This window comes from Centroberyx affinis, unplaced genomic scaffold (assembly GCF_046629955.1).
Source record: "Centroberyx affinis isolate AG114_WGS23_722 - 3 ecotype Tasmania unplaced genomic scaffold, CSIRO-AGI_Caff_v1 ptg001636l_1, whole genome shotgun sequence".
In the NCBI taxonomy this organism is placed as follows: Eukaryota; Metazoa; Chordata; class Actinopteri; order Beryciformes; family Berycidae; genus Centroberyx; species Centroberyx affinis.
Genome location: NW_027280073.1, coordinates 17,037 through 32,543, shown reverse-complemented (window position 1 = coordinate 32,543; position 15,507 = coordinate 17,037). Strand labels below are relative to the sequence as shown.

The following is a 15,507-nucleotide window of genomic DNA, read 5'->3' as shown; positions in this document are numbered from 1 at the left end:
TAGCTGCGACCACGTACACACACTGTGCGGCTAAAGTCCGCCAAAGGGTGGAGAAATTTTTGTGGACCAACCGACAGACCGACAGAGCGAGCTATAGAGCTGCAGCCGCAGCTAAAGACAACGGTGGATACCGGTAAACTCCTGGTGCCTGGCGGAAGTCTCTGGAGCGTGCCGTCGTCGATTACCGTAATTATCGGTAATGCCTTGCAGTAACAAAAAAACGGCTACCTAACGAACCCCAACAGAAGCAGATCAGAAAACAAGGAGGATTCGTACTAAAATATGAGCAAATATACTTATCAAACAGAGGGAATTAGAAATAAAGGCCTGTCTCTAATATAAGCCTGCTTCCAATAAAGGCCTGGTACCCTCTGCAGCTGAGGTAAATAAAGGCCCGGGCCAATATTAGAGGAAATACGGTATACCATGAAATTAAACTACCAGTTAAATTACATGTAGTGAAACTATTCCCCGACTCTGTTGGTATGTGAATCTATAATATGTATATCTATAATCCTGTATTCATGTACATGGTTCAAATTCTCTTATCCCTCCATTACAACCTCACTCTCTATGGGAAAATATTCATTATATTCATATTCAGGTCAGCAATTCAACCCACTGGTTAAAGTTTTTGTTGTAAGGGGACTCACACACACACACACACACACACACACACACACACACACCTGTAACGTCTGCCTGCTGTTCCCACTACCAATTGTGTGTGTTCATATAGCCGTGAAACACTAAGAAAAGCACCAAGACGGGCACGTGTTTCTGTATATGGTGTGTGTGTGTGTTTGTATGTGTATGAGTGTGCATCTGCATGTGTGTGTGTGTGTGTGTGTGTGTGTGTGTGAAATGGTACATAAAAAGAGTCTTAAGTGCCGTGGGGAAAGTTATAAAGAAGAAGAGAGTGCATTGCACGGCGTCTGTCATCAACAAGATAAAATATGAACGTCTGTGTGTGTGTGTGTGTGTGTGTGTGAGAGAGAGAAAGAGAAAGAGAGAGAGAAAGAGATGGGACTAAAAAAGGAGTCTTAAGTGCCACGAGGAAAGCGAGAAAGGAGAGTGCATAGCATGTCTGTCATCGGTGAGATCATATGTGAGTGTGTGTGTGTGTGTGTGTGTGTGTGTGTGTGTGTCACTGCTGTTCGGGCATCATCATTTACCGCAGTAGAATCAAACTGGACAAACACAACCCTGTTCCACTTTGATGCGCTTCACAGTCCTCGCTCCGTGCGATCCGCTGACTCGGCCGTACACGTGCTTTTTGTCAGAACAATCAACCTGACGAGAGGGAGGAGAGCGGAGATTCATGCTGAGATCATTAATTTACAAGAATAACTAGTTTGCCTCCCGTGACCCCCAGGGAAGAGACGGGATGGAGGAAAGGATTTTTGAAGGAGGAGCAGTACGTTTGACAGCTGCGGTTAACGAAAAAAGTAGCAGCGAGAGAAGAAAAGGTGAACTGTGTGTTGGAAAGAGTGATATTTGTTACTGGGTCATGCGACTTCTGCGGTCGTTTCTCATCTTTGATAAATAGGTCATCGGTTTTTGCTTCAAGCTTTTTCCGTTTTTTTTTTAATTTAATTTTTTTTTAGCACTGACTCATGTTTGTTGGAGACTTCCAGACCAAATATTTGCCTCCCGTCCTTGGCTCACATCAATTGCTAAGCGCATCGCGGTTCATGTAAATCTCACAAGCCACCTTTGACTTTAATGTTCGCCGACTTTCTGATGTTCCCAACCTTTAATGTTAATGTCAGCTGCAGAGAGAGCGGCGACAGGCCTTTTAACACTTCCCCTCCCCGTTCAATTCCTCCATGTGCAGCGAGCGTTACTTTTTCCAAACGCCTCTCGCTGCCATCTTGCCTGCTGTGGAAAAACCAATACTGTTCAACACTATAGGCTATCTGCTTTCTGTCCAGGCGATCTATCCGGTGTTCCACTCTGTCACATGGCCCAGAGCTGAGCCGGGGAACACTCTGCATTACATTTCTATTTGCATACAATCAGTGCCGCCGCAGCTTAAATTCACAGATTAGCAACATTGCAAGGGGTCAGACTCTTACTATCCTCACAAAACGGTGAAACAAAATATTCCTGCAACCCTGGAGTGAACCAGAGAGATGTTGTAAGATAAGAAATAGGAGAAATAGGAGCTGAAGAGAGAGGTGGAGTCTCCCTGACTTCAATCAAAAAACATAAAAAACAAGACAGCTTCATTTTTGGCTGGGAGTCAATGACAGTTTCTTGCATTCAGACCAATATCTTTTTTTTCTGGGATAGGCTTATTTTATTTAGGCAAAGAAGCGTAATGTTTAAGGTCTTTTTAAATCTCATAATAACTAAGAAACAATTTTGTTTAGCAGTATGGTAATATTGTAATTTAGACAAATTAATTCTGTGCTGTTTTTGGCATTTTGGGAATTTCACTGTCATTTCGCCACTGGGAAAATTGATTGATTGACTTTGTGTTCAGATAATGTCAGCTGGTTAGCTAGCTAAACACAGCATCTGGTCAAATAACTATCACTGTCCTGTTGTAAACACATCTGATGTACACATTAGGTCAGTGGTTCTCAACGTGGGGTCCGGGGACCACCAGGGGTCCCTGAGGGGGTTCCAGGGGGTCCCCAGCAAATTGATGAATTGTTAAACTTCACCATCATTTCATTTACAAGAAGTTAACACAATTAGAGAATGTAGAAGAATGACTGTTCTGATCATAGTTTCTCTGTTATCTCTCTACCTACAATACAGATAGTCATGGGATTCTGGACAAAATCATATCTAACAAAAAAACATATTCTCAGATTTAGGTCAGGACAAAATCTCATCAAATGGGGGTCTGTGGCCCTAATGTGGACTAAATTCTGGGTCCTTGATATGGAAAAGGTTGAGAATCACTGCATTAGGTGATATATCTAGTAGAGGCTTAGAGTTAGAAGTGGCTGCTAGGTGCATGTTAACACAGGTTAAATTAGCCTAAGAACAACTGTTTATATGTTAAGTGAGCTGACTCTTTTCAGGCTTCTGCAACGCTCTGCTGTGATAAAGACAACATTTAGCAGTGTGAGCCTGCCTGGCCCTCCGAAAGCTGCTTGATGACCATGTCAGTCCCCATGTGGGAGGAACAGCAGGTGGTTTTCAGCAATGGGAGATTTAAAACTCCCTGGTGCACCGCTGACAGCCAAATAAGACTTAAACCCTTTAGAGGAATAGCAACAGGAGGAACGGAGGGAAAGAGGGAAGAAGAGAGAGAGAGAGAGGCAGAGGTAACAAAGACAACAGGGAAAGATGCAGGACTCAAAGAAGTAGAGTCAGACAGAAGACAGAGGAGTTTATAGATAATTCTTTGGAAAGAGAGCGATAGAGAACAAACAGAGAGAGGGATTTTGAGAGAGAGAGAGACAGAAAGAAAGAGAAAGAGAGAGAGGGAGCAGAAAGTGTAAACGCGTATCATCTAAATCCTACTTTTCAGAGGGATCCAAATCCCTCAGATTGGAGTAGCGCTTGTGCATGTGTGTGTAAGTGTGTGTGTGTGTGTGTGTGTGTGTGTGTGTGTGTGTGTGTGTGTGTGTGCGCATCCATGGGTGCTGCATCTGAGATCCAGCCCTCTATAGCTCCATCTGTGATGAGATCAGTGTGAATCTCACCACGCCTAATTAACAGACATAATTTTTCGCTGGGCTGCCATCACACTTTTGCACTGTGTGTGTGTGTGTGTGTGTGTGTGTGTGTGTGTGTGTGTACTGTATGTTGACTAGGAGAAGTGACTTTCAATCATGAGCCATGGAGACCCGAGAGTCTGCAGGTTTTAATTCCAGCCAAACGCGACAGCAGTGTGATTTACCTGCTTAACACACCTAAGATTATCAATCTTACCCAATCGATTGATCTGACCCACCCCAATAATATCGAGCATGACCGCCAACAGCCAATGAGAGCCGAGCTTACAGCGAGTCGAGGCGGAAGCACCTGCATCTGAGTGTTTTCTAGAGACACAGCTGAATGTGTGTGTGTGTGTGTGTGTGTGTTTCTGCCCAGGATGTGTAAGTTACATCACAGCAGCCTCCATTATCAAAGAGTATATGATCAAGTAAATGATCAATGGATTTTATAAAAGTGTCCAGCAGAAGACTCATGTGTGTTATTAGCAGTGTGAGAGTCTCTACATAGCAGGAGATAGAAGAAGAGCTGCAGGGGGCCGCTCATATCAAACACTCCACCCCCCTCCTGCCTTCACACACACACACACACACACACAGACACACACACACACACACACACACACACACACTCGCACATTCATATGTATGCCAACACACGCACATGTGTATGTTCTCTGTGACTTTTGCCACAAACTGACATGAACAAAAACCTAAACACGAACAACATTAACACACTCCTCTTTTCCCTTCTCCCTCCACCATAAATAAACAAATAAACAAACAAACAAACAAACAAATGTGTGGCTTGTACCGGGCATAAGTCTGTGTTGGATGCAGGCTGCTGTATCTGGATGTAAAGAAAATGGCACAAGTTCCCTATGGGGGTGCAGCCTGGTTACATTAACATAGTAATTACAGAGTGTGTGTGCGTGTGTGTGTGTGTGTGTGCGTGTGTGTGTGTGTGTGTAGTGCACCATCTACCAAGCAGGCACGTGTTCTACTTACGGATAATGATCCAGACCACTGGCTCCGTCTCTCTGTTTTCCCTCTCCTCTCTTTTCTCTAAAACTCTATCCTCCCCCCCCCCCCCCGGAATATCTGAATATATATCTTTCTTACACCAATGGAAATAAAATTAAAAGTCCTATCTGCATTCTAATGAGGGCTATGATTCATTCTGCATCTGTTCTGCATTAATGCTACTAAAAATTCTTTCTTAATGTTGTTTTAGCCGAACCAGAGGGAGTAGACTGTAACACAAAACTCTCTCAAACGACTTGAGTTGCTGGAACGTTCGCTGTAAAAACTGAAATTACGGCTGAAAGGAGAGCAAAATGAAACTCTTCCTCTTTGGGATGGGGGAGGGGGAAGTATAGCACCAAAATGAAAAGTTGAGTTATTCGTTGTCCATTATCGTTTTGTGGATTTGGGACCTAAATATCCTTCTGATTTCAGGTCAAAACAGTCTCCAAAGCTCTTTTAACATTATTTTTCTACTGTGTCATAATATCATATTGTATGATTTTGTGCTTATTCCTTTCTTCTTCTTCTTTTGATTGATGTTGAACTCTGCCACCTCCTGCACGCTGCTGTCAATCAAACGCTTGCTGGGAAACATCTGTAGAAAAAACGCCCCAAAAGGATGAATCTGGATCACCTATGTATGTCTGCACAGTATAGCAGCTAAAAAAAAAACACAGCTGTGACACTTGAGCCTCACAGTTTGATTGTCGTTTGGCTTTGGAAATGAAATAATACGAGTGTTTGGTTTGTGTACGCTCTCACCAACATCTGCCAACATGAAAGGTTAGAGAAGCAGGGCGGTGGCTGGGAGATCAACTGTTCCTCCCTCAGCAGCTAGCAGGGATCTGCCCTTGAACGAGACACTTAAGAGAAACCCTGAACTAGTGATCTTCTGTGAGATGAAATGTGTGTGTGTGTGTGTGTGTGTGTGTGAGTGTGTGTGTGGGTGAGAGGTAAAGAGAGAGAAAAGCCTCTGGGGAAAAACAAGAGTGACAGACTGGAAGAGCTGTGGCTGCTTTTTTTGTTTTCCAAAGCAAAGGAAAAGAACAAGTAAAGCTCTTTAACTTCGCTCCCTGTCTTCGTTGGTGTTTGGTGTGTGTGTGTGTGTGTGTGTGTGTGTGTGTGTGTGTGTGAGAGAGAGTAAAGGAGGAGGGAGGTAACAGAGGAGCTGTTTGTGTGTCTGTATGTGGTGATGTGTATGAAACTAACCTGTGTGCAACACGATCAAGTCACTGCAAGTCCATTTGTTTTCTACAGAGCAGCGACCAGAGAAACTCCTTTTTAACTCTCATATCGCCCAGGATCTGTTTAGTTATGTATAGCCCAGTTTTAAACCAGGCAATAAATACATACAGTATATACTGTACATATTTAAACAATGAACAAACTGTTTTTCATCAATAAACAGCTGTAAATATCAACAGTACGCAGCAGAGAAGTCCATATGTAAAAGATAATGCTTTATTTTGGTCATTTACCCCAGAAGACATCGTCTAAGACGTTACTAAACTTTTAAACCCTATGGAGCCAAATTTTAGCCTCGATATCTATAATCATTTACACGTGTTTTAAACAGCTAATCAACGTAAAATTTCTCACTGGGAAAGCTTTCCAGTTCTCAACTGTTATTTGAAAGACCAAAGGAATGAAACTCTGAAGTAATTTTATTGAGTTTTTTGTTTATTTTTGATTAATGCTAACTAATCAGCGCTTGCTCGCTAGCTGAGTTAACTCAAAGACAACAGAAAACAACAGAGAAGGAAGGAAGATCCTGCACATGCTGTTCTAGCCAACAGAAACTCTTGTCTGCATGGGGCGAGGAATTCATCTTGCACATGTGCACAATATTCTAATACTACATGTATGAAATAGGAGCAGCTGCTAAACAAAATAGACTGACAAAATAGACTAATTCAAAGACACGTCTGGATCGCACGCCGCTCCCCATAGCTTAGCAAGACCTTAAACATTATGATGTTTTGCCTAAATAAAGGAAACCTCTTGCAGAAAAACAGATATCGGTCTGAATGTGAGACTCTCTCATTGACTCACAGACAAAACTGAAGCAGTCTGGTCTACCTAACGGTGTTATCAGTGAGAATGTGAGATGAGACCTGTCGCTTCGCCTGTATACTGTCTGCTCAACTCATCAAAACCATGTCACCTTATTACAGACAATGCCAGAGAAGTGAAAAATACATGATGTACGTGTTCAAAACGTTGTACCGCACACAGTCAGTCAGAATAGAGCGACCCACCAACCAAGTTTCTCACAGTGTTTATGTTCTGAACATGTTTCATATTTCTGCATCAGGGCTGCTAGTTGCTGTTTGTCTGAGCTGCACTGAAGTTTTGTTTTATTATGCTCATCATCATCAAATCATATAGGCATGGGATTATGGTTACTTCCCACTCACAATTTCACTGTGAACTTTCAGTTTGGCTGTGCATGTCTCCCTTGCACCTGTGTATCAAGGTTACTTCATACTGCATGTATTTTGTTTTTTTTATATATTTTCATACGCATTTTACAAATTAATTCTGTCTTGGCTCAGTAAATTCTGCTGCTGTTTTTTCTACTTACTTTCCCCTATAATTTTCATACAAACATTCATCTTCTAGTGTTGAAATTGTCAGTTGTGTATGTTCATATGACTGACATTTACTATTTTCTTATTCATATCCCATTTTTCTTTGTTGTATCCTGTTACTATTGTCAATTTCCCCATGGGAATCTTTAAAGTTTCATCTACACTTATCTTAATGTATTTCAGTATTGTTTATTGTGTGTCTGCATGTGTATCAGTGTTTGCACTGTGTGTATGCATACCTGTAACTGTGTGTGTGTGTGTGTGTGTGTGTGTGTGTGTGTGTGTGTGTGTGTGTGTCCTCACCACTGCGGCTGCGCAGCATCCTGGCTGAGATGCCGTTGGCTCTCGTTGGCGAGCCGGACCCGCCGTTGTCCACCGAGCTCACCTCCCCTCCCTGCTGCTTCAGCAGGTCCGTCAGCGTCCTGCACACACACACACACACACACACACACACACACACACACACACACACACACACACACACACAGACACACACGACACAGGCTATAATTTGAAGCTCAATTTACTCTCCAATGCCGAGTCTGGATGAATAAAAGTTATACATTTATAATACATTGAATTTATATTATATAATTTATATGATTTCTAACAGATAAATGGAAAATGTGCAGCTCAGTCCATTTTTCTGTTGTAAATGAGAGCAGACAGTTCATCTTCCTATAAAGGATTTCATTACAGTTCAGTTATTCTCACATCATCTTCATCTGTTATCCTCACAAACTGGGACTGCTGGTCCCAAGAGGGGGCTTTCCTAGACAGCTGGAACCCCTACACACACACACACGCACGCACGCACACAGACACACACACACACACACACACGCACACACACACACAATGCATTCCCATGTACATGCTCTATTCTGCACACGTGGATGTGCTGTTTTGTTTTAGTATTCCAAGTGCATTTTTTTAATGTGTCTTTTTGCATCTAGCAAACTCAGTGTGTATACTGTGTGTGTGTGTGTGTGTGTGTGTGTGTGTATGTATGTGTGTGTGTGTGGTCTGGGTTAACAGGGTTAGGTTCAGAGCCTGGGAACCTCTCTCTACACTGCTACCTTCTTTTTCCTGTTGTTCTCCATGGAAAGCTTGTGCTGCTGCTGTGTGTGAAGCGCTAGATGTTAAAGATTTATCAAAAGAGCTTTGTGCATGAAATGATTTTTAAATAGTCACATAGCTGCTACAAAAGCCGGCAAACATTGATACCCCAGCCTGCACCAATGATGAAAACCTGTGTAAGTAAAGCACCAAAATGAAAGTTTTATATATGTTGTCGTCCCCATGTAGTGTTTTGTGATACATGGACAAAACATAGCAAGCAAATCCTTATATACAGTGACATTTATTGGGTTCATTGGGCTTGTTTGGTCCACATATCACTATTATTTTGAAATCTGGTGTGTGTGTGCTCACAGAGAACAGTGTTTGTGCAGTAGGTCCATCTTTAAAAAATCCAATCCATTTTGATATTTTGCGTTCAGAGCACCAGGGGAGCGCAGGCCTTGTTGTAATAATAGATTTCACTGCATAACGGTTTTGCCAGCTGTGATGTCAAAACCTCAGAACTGTTTCCCCACCCAGACAGGAACCTTATAATTACAAGCTCAAACGCTGAAATGCTGGAAATAGAAAGAAGCGGTTCATGTGTGAGACGAGTCAAAGTGGATTTTTAACAACAAAATCAAACTTTTCAGTGTCTCTTTTTCACGTTTATGTGTTTTGCATATTATCATGGAGGAAGCCATCGAATCGGGACCCGTGGTCGACCAGCCGCTTTTTTGCTGGTTAGGATTTCCTCCAAGCTTTGAAAGGTTGTCTAGTTCGGGCTCAAGATGCAAGTAAATGCAAATGAATGGCAGCAACATGTTCAGGCTGAGCGGCTCCACCGGACCGGTTGAAAGTCGCTCAAGGGAATCAACCGATTACCGACAGAGGCTTATCCTCTGACCTATAAGACAGCCAGGCTTGACAAGCTATTATAGAGAGGATAACACACACACACACACACACACACACACACACACACGGAGGACAAACACGCCGGCAGCCATGTACGCATCCACACAGACACATGAAGACAAAGGTATGGAAAGAGATTAGTGCCAGCAGAGATTGTATATGAATTGGTCATGCTCATATTGAACTGTTGAATAAAAAAAAAAAGAATTTGTTCAATCAATGATTCTGTCACTTGAGAAATTAAAGTCCCTCGTGCCCAGCTGTGCGTCTCAGGAAGCCGAAACTGAATTTAGAAAACTGAATTTGAATTGGGGAAAACCACATTTGAAATTCTAGCTAAAAGTGAAATCCAGTAATAATCACATTCAATTTCAAACCGTTGCATTCAATTTAAAATTGTGCCTCACAAATTCAATTTTCAAATTAATCTGTTCAACAGATCTATTGTTTTAAATTCAGCAGTTGAATATGAGCATGAAAAAACAAATACAATCTCTGCTGGCACTGATTTCTTTCCATAATACACATGCATTAACATAGACAAGGATGAACACACACACACACACGCACACACACACACACACACACACTGATCGACCACCCAACCTCTTCCTACAGCTGACAAAACCCCAAACACCTCCCTCCCAGTTGCACACACACACACACACACACACACACTCTCTCATCACTTTGAATAAACACATTTCCGCTCTCTGTGCGTTTGCTGAGTTTACACTGTTGACGGTATTCACTCCCTTGATCAATAATTCAAACACTGGTGCCTCTGTTCCGCTAACGAAGCTCATGTACATAGCCCCTACACACACACACACACACACACACACACACATGCACAGGTACACTACACACACACACACACACGTACATCCCAGAGTAGGACCGTGCTGAGTGAGATAGCCAGAGGCAACTTGTTCACACTCAACCTGCCAAATAGTGAGTCCCTTTGGCCATCTCACTGATGCAGATCTGTGATGATGGGAGTGAGTAACGGTGTCACTGATGCCAGAAAGCGCCACCTGCAGGGAGACTGCTTGTTTTATCAGCTACATGCTTCTCATCTGGAGGAATTTTAGATGTAGGTGTGTGTGTGTTCACATACAGACCCAAGGAAAACTCCACCATAAAACACCTTAACACTGTTAAAAAAAAACAACTATTGGCAATGTACTTTGCATTTCTGGGGTCCATTTTGTAGTTTGGTGGTGATTTTTTCTTGGCCAAATGTAGATGAGGTGACGCCATGTCCAGATGTTTGAATGGAAATGGAAATAGACAATGGAAATAGACCAGAATGCAATGCAGCCACAAGACAGGTTGAGTTTTTTGAGTAAAGAGTGCGACTTTTTCTAACTTTTTCTCGCTCCACTATTGCTATCGCTCTCCCCACCTACACATATAATGAATGCAAGTTTACACCTGTTCTCTGGGGGGTTGTCGAAAGGCATTCTGGGAAATGTAGGAAATCACTAACTGAAGTAGAAGTAGATTGAGGGAAAGTGGGTACACCAAAAAAAGTAAATTACATCATAAGAGTATCTGAGAATTTAAGTTTTCCTGATCTGATTTACACTCTTACCTGATTTCATAATAGAAAATCTAATTGTGGATGTGTACGTGTGTGTGTACGGGTGTGTGTGTGTGTGTGTGTGTGTATACGCGGGTCTTCATGAATGTGTGTGTTTTGTGTGTTTTTGTGTGATTATTATCCCTCTCTGAACATTTCCATCACACAGCAAAAAGACTTAAACGCCTCCCGCTCTCTGCTCCTCTCTACCTCTTCTGCAAAGACTCTTACATCACTTTCTCTCTTCAGCTTTCATTCTCTTTCCTTTCATTCTTCTTCTTCTTCTCTCTCTCTCTCTCTCTCTCTCTCCCCTCCCTCCACCCAAACGGAGCCCTAAATCTGTCTCTTCCTCTCCTCCCTCCTCTTTAAACCATACCATTTGTGCTGCTCTCCTCCATTCTCTCTCTCTCTCTCTCTCTCTCTCTCTCTCTCTGCACCTCGTCTCCTCTGTGACTCACTGCAGTGGAGCGCCTCGGGCCTCCGCTCTCCTCTCTTGGCTCACCGCTCAAACAACTTGCTGATTTGGACTTTTAATCTGCCACAAAACTGCGCCTGTCTCCGGGCTATATGGTGTGTTTGTGGAGTCTTGGCTGCGCTTCATGAGGAAAGACTGAAGATGGCCATGTAGCTGGCTTGAAGATTAAGAGGGAGGAGGGGAGGGGGAGATTTACGGAAATAGCTCACACTGGTTGCAAACGATGAAGTCTAGATCGATGGTATACTGAAGGAATAGATGTTTTAATTGTTTGTTTTCATCACTACTATCACTACTTCTTCTCGCCGCTCGACTTAAGCTTGTTCCTGCCATGTTGGCCGTGTGTTGGCTCCTTTCTGATTGGCTCCTCCAATCAGAAATAATACAACACTAGCTTTAAGCCTGTAGTCAGCTCCACCAGTCAGAGAGTAAAGCATTAACATGAGAATCAATCCCAGTTCGGCTGTTGGCGACACACCAGCGGAAACTAAGTGAATTACTGTCCACTTTTGAACCATTAGATTATTTAACTGAGACAATGAGATGTAAAACCCCAAGTAGGACCAAATCTATATATTATAACACTAGGCAAGATTTATATGTAATCACAAAGTCAGGCTGCAACAGAAGAGTGTCCCAATCCCACTAATTGAGACTCCTTAGATTCGCCCTGTTTGCCAAATGAAATTCAGGTGTCTGGTTTCTCCTCCCACAGAAAGTGATGTATCCAAACTTCAGAGTGAAATCCAAACTGCCTCCTGCACAGCAGTGAGCAGCGCTCTGTCCAGAGAAAGCTGGACTCACCAGCGTTAGATCTTCTCCTCTCTTGTCTCTTTGGTTTCTTTGGTATAAAGCATCACAGACCGGCCGGTTTGTAAACAGGAGCTGCTGTGTGGCGTTTACTGACCTCACTGCACAGGAATTCTGGGTACTGAAGTTCAGTTTTCCAACAGTTAGCTCTCGCTGTCACTTGGACTATACTATCAGATTCAGTACCATCACATGCCGGCTCTTATAAGCGCTCTCCTACCTCTTGCCATGAAATAATAACAATTATGGACTCAGATCTTTCTTTTACAGTTGCACTATATTTTGGCACAATATTCCCTTACATATTAGAAACAATGCATCTCTTGTCATCTTTAAACGATCTTATAAAAACTTCCTACTGGAGGGTCAGGTCTGTCATCTTTGACTTATCTGGCATGTTTCCGAACTATGAATCATAATTTTTATCAGATTTTAAATTCTCTTCCTTTATAGTCTCTTGTTTTTATATATTTTTCCCATCTCTAGCTCTCATCTTGAATTTGCTGAGTAGGGCTCAAAGTTTTTTTAATTCCTTCTGCGGTGTTTTAACCTTTTTTTTACGTACATAAAAAAAATAAATTAAATTAAATTTATACAGCAGTAGATTTGCATGAATGTGTGTTGGATCTGGATACTACTGCAATATTCCTCACTATAATCAGCGTGTTTGATAGTTTCCACTCTTGCTGAGAACATAAAAACATGTTTTACTGTTTATTTCAGTGGGATATTTCTGCTGTCAAACACAAACTCTGCTTCAGCTGTTACATCTATAGGAAATAATCATCCCGTTCTTTGTGACAGAGGACAAAAGCCTTCCCATGCTGTAGTGAATCCCTGCTGTCGCTGCCTCATGCAGTGACGGAAGAAGTACTGAGATCTTTTACTTCAGTAAAAGTAGCAATACAACAAGGTAAAGATACTCCATTACAAGTAAAAGTCCTGCATTCAAAATCTTACTTAAGCAAAAGTACATAAGTATTGGCAGCAAAATGTACTTAGAGTATCAAAGTAAACGTACTCATTATGCAAACTGTCCCCATTTAGAGAGTTATATTTTTCATAAATTATTGGAATATTAATACTGATTTATTGACATATATGTACATGTAAGCAGCATTTTAAAGTTTTCAATGTGAAGCTAATCTTAACAATTTAGCTATACTTTTGGGTAGTCTAATCTATAACAATGCTATTTTATAGTTATTTTATAAAGATGATCAAATGTTTTAAATATAAAATATTGATCTGAAAAGTAACTAGTGACTATAGCTGTGAAATAAATGTAATGGAGTAAAAAGTACAATATTTCGCTCTAAAATGTAGTGGAGTACAAAGTAGCATAAAATAGAAATACTCAAGTAAAGTACAAGTACCTCAAAATTAAGTACAATACTAGAGTAAATGTACTTAGTTACTTTCCACCTCATGTAACTGAGTGGATCTCGGTCTAACCTTCAGCCTGAGCTCCTCTCCTCTCCCTCGGCTCTTTCACTCTGTATCATCTTACATAACGGCGATGTGCCTGAGATCTGTGAGCTCATCACGGACCGTCCTGTCCTCCCTGCTTTCCCCTCACATCACAGCTGCAGTGAGATGAGACTCTGCTAATGTCCTGTAACAATCAATTACCCGACCAGATCACCGGCCACACCACACACACTAATTAGCTACAACCAGAACTATAGTGGCTGTCCGAACTGCCTCTCTCTCTCTCTCTCTCTCAAATTCAAATCAGCTTTATTGGCATGACAGGAGAGAAACCTCTGTTGCTGAAGCAGCTCAGTATTTCAAAATGAGGTAAGATTACAACACTGACTAATAATTAATAGTGAATAAACAGTAAAATAACGAATATCAACAGTCATATCAACAACAATATAATCAAAAGCCGTTCAATAACGTTACTAGTTCAGTTCAATTTTGCAACTGGACAGAGAAGAATTAGATAGATAAATAGATAAAAAGTAAAAAGTCAATAGACAGAAAGGGAAAAGGAAAGGAGGGTAATTCTGTAACAGACAATTCATTTTCAACATTCATATTTTCTCATGCAGCTGATGATATTCACTAACAAACCGAGCTGCTGGTTCTACAGTGTTTTGCATTCCCCCCCCCCAAAAAAATAAAATTCTGGAGCTTTTCTCTTTCTGTAAATACATTGAGACATTTGGAGTCTTCAGTGTAATACTTGGTAAGTGTAAAATCTCTGACTCTCTTATATTTTTTTTTACAGTAAAGCAGGAAATGACTCTCCTGTTTCTGTCTCTCCTGATTGGCAGCATGTTCTGTTTTCTCTGGCCACATGTCTTTTTATGGTGAGATCACGGTCACTGACCCTGTACACTGCAAAAAAGTGATTTAGTCTGTTGTTGTAATTTTCTTAACATAAGTGAAAAAAATCTGCCAAATCAATTTGTTTCAAGAAGTTTGTAGAATCAAGAGTCATTTTCTTGACAGCAGTGCAGTGATCTGCCGTTTTCTGACTGGTTTCAACAGACTGACTCTCATTTCTAGAAAACTCCTGAAACAAGTGAAGCTGCATTGGAGACAAGTGGAGTTATCTCTCCTCAAAAGTCTTAAAATAAGACTTGAAGGCTGAAATATGAGACTAAATGACTCATTAAGATGGATTTTTTTTTGCAGTGTGTTTAGTTAGAATTTCTCTTTTTTTTTTTTTTTACAATCTCTCTCTCTGTCTCTCTCTCTCTCAATCCCTCTCACTCTCTCTGTGTGTCTCTCTCTCAATCCCTCTCACTCTCTCTCTCTGTCTCTCTCTCTCTCTCTCTGTGTCTCTCTCTTTCTCAATCCCTCTCACTCTCTCTCTCTCTGTCTCTCTCTCTCTCTCTCTCTCTCTCTCTGTCTCTCTCTGTCTCTCTCTTTCTCAATCCCTCTCACTCTCTCTCTCTCTGTCTCTCTCTCTCTGTGTGTTTCTCTCTCTCACTCCCTCTCACTCTCTCTCTCTCTCTCTCTCTCTCTTGTCTCTCTCTCTCTGTCTCCCTTCCCTCCCCCCCCCTCTCTCTCTTTCTCTCAATCCCTTCTCTCTCTCTCTCACTCTGTCTGTCTCTGCCCCCCCCTCTCTCTCTGTCTCTCTCTCACTCTCTCTCTGTCCCCCCCCGTCTCTCTCTCTCTCTCTCTCTCTTTCTCTCTCTCTCAGGCTCAGTATCGATGTCAGTGTTCCTGGCTCTCTCTCCATCATCGCTGCATTGATTGCACTAATGTAAAATGTCCTGAATACAGTAAGACCTGTATGTGCGGTCAGGACAAACATACGTGTTTCCGTGTGCATTTTCATATCACAGATAATCCATAGGCAGCGGGGAAGATGCACGAATTAACGCACACATCAGTGATCCGGTGCTG

General features: G+C 41.8%; 1 protein-coding gene across 1 annotated transcript in view; it reads right to left on the bottom strand.

The window, feature by feature from the left end:
• The window catches only part of shisa8b (shisa family member 8b), a 42,838-nt gene that overhangs the window by 14,454 nt on the left and 12,877 nt on the right, over window positions 1-15,507 (bottom strand). The window contains exon 2 of the mRNA XM_071528231.1: window positions 7,598-7,716. Coding sequence (XP_071384332.1) covers window positions 7,598-7,716 — 119 coding nt within the window. The remainder of the gene's footprint in view (window positions 1-7,597; window positions 7,717-15,507) is intronic.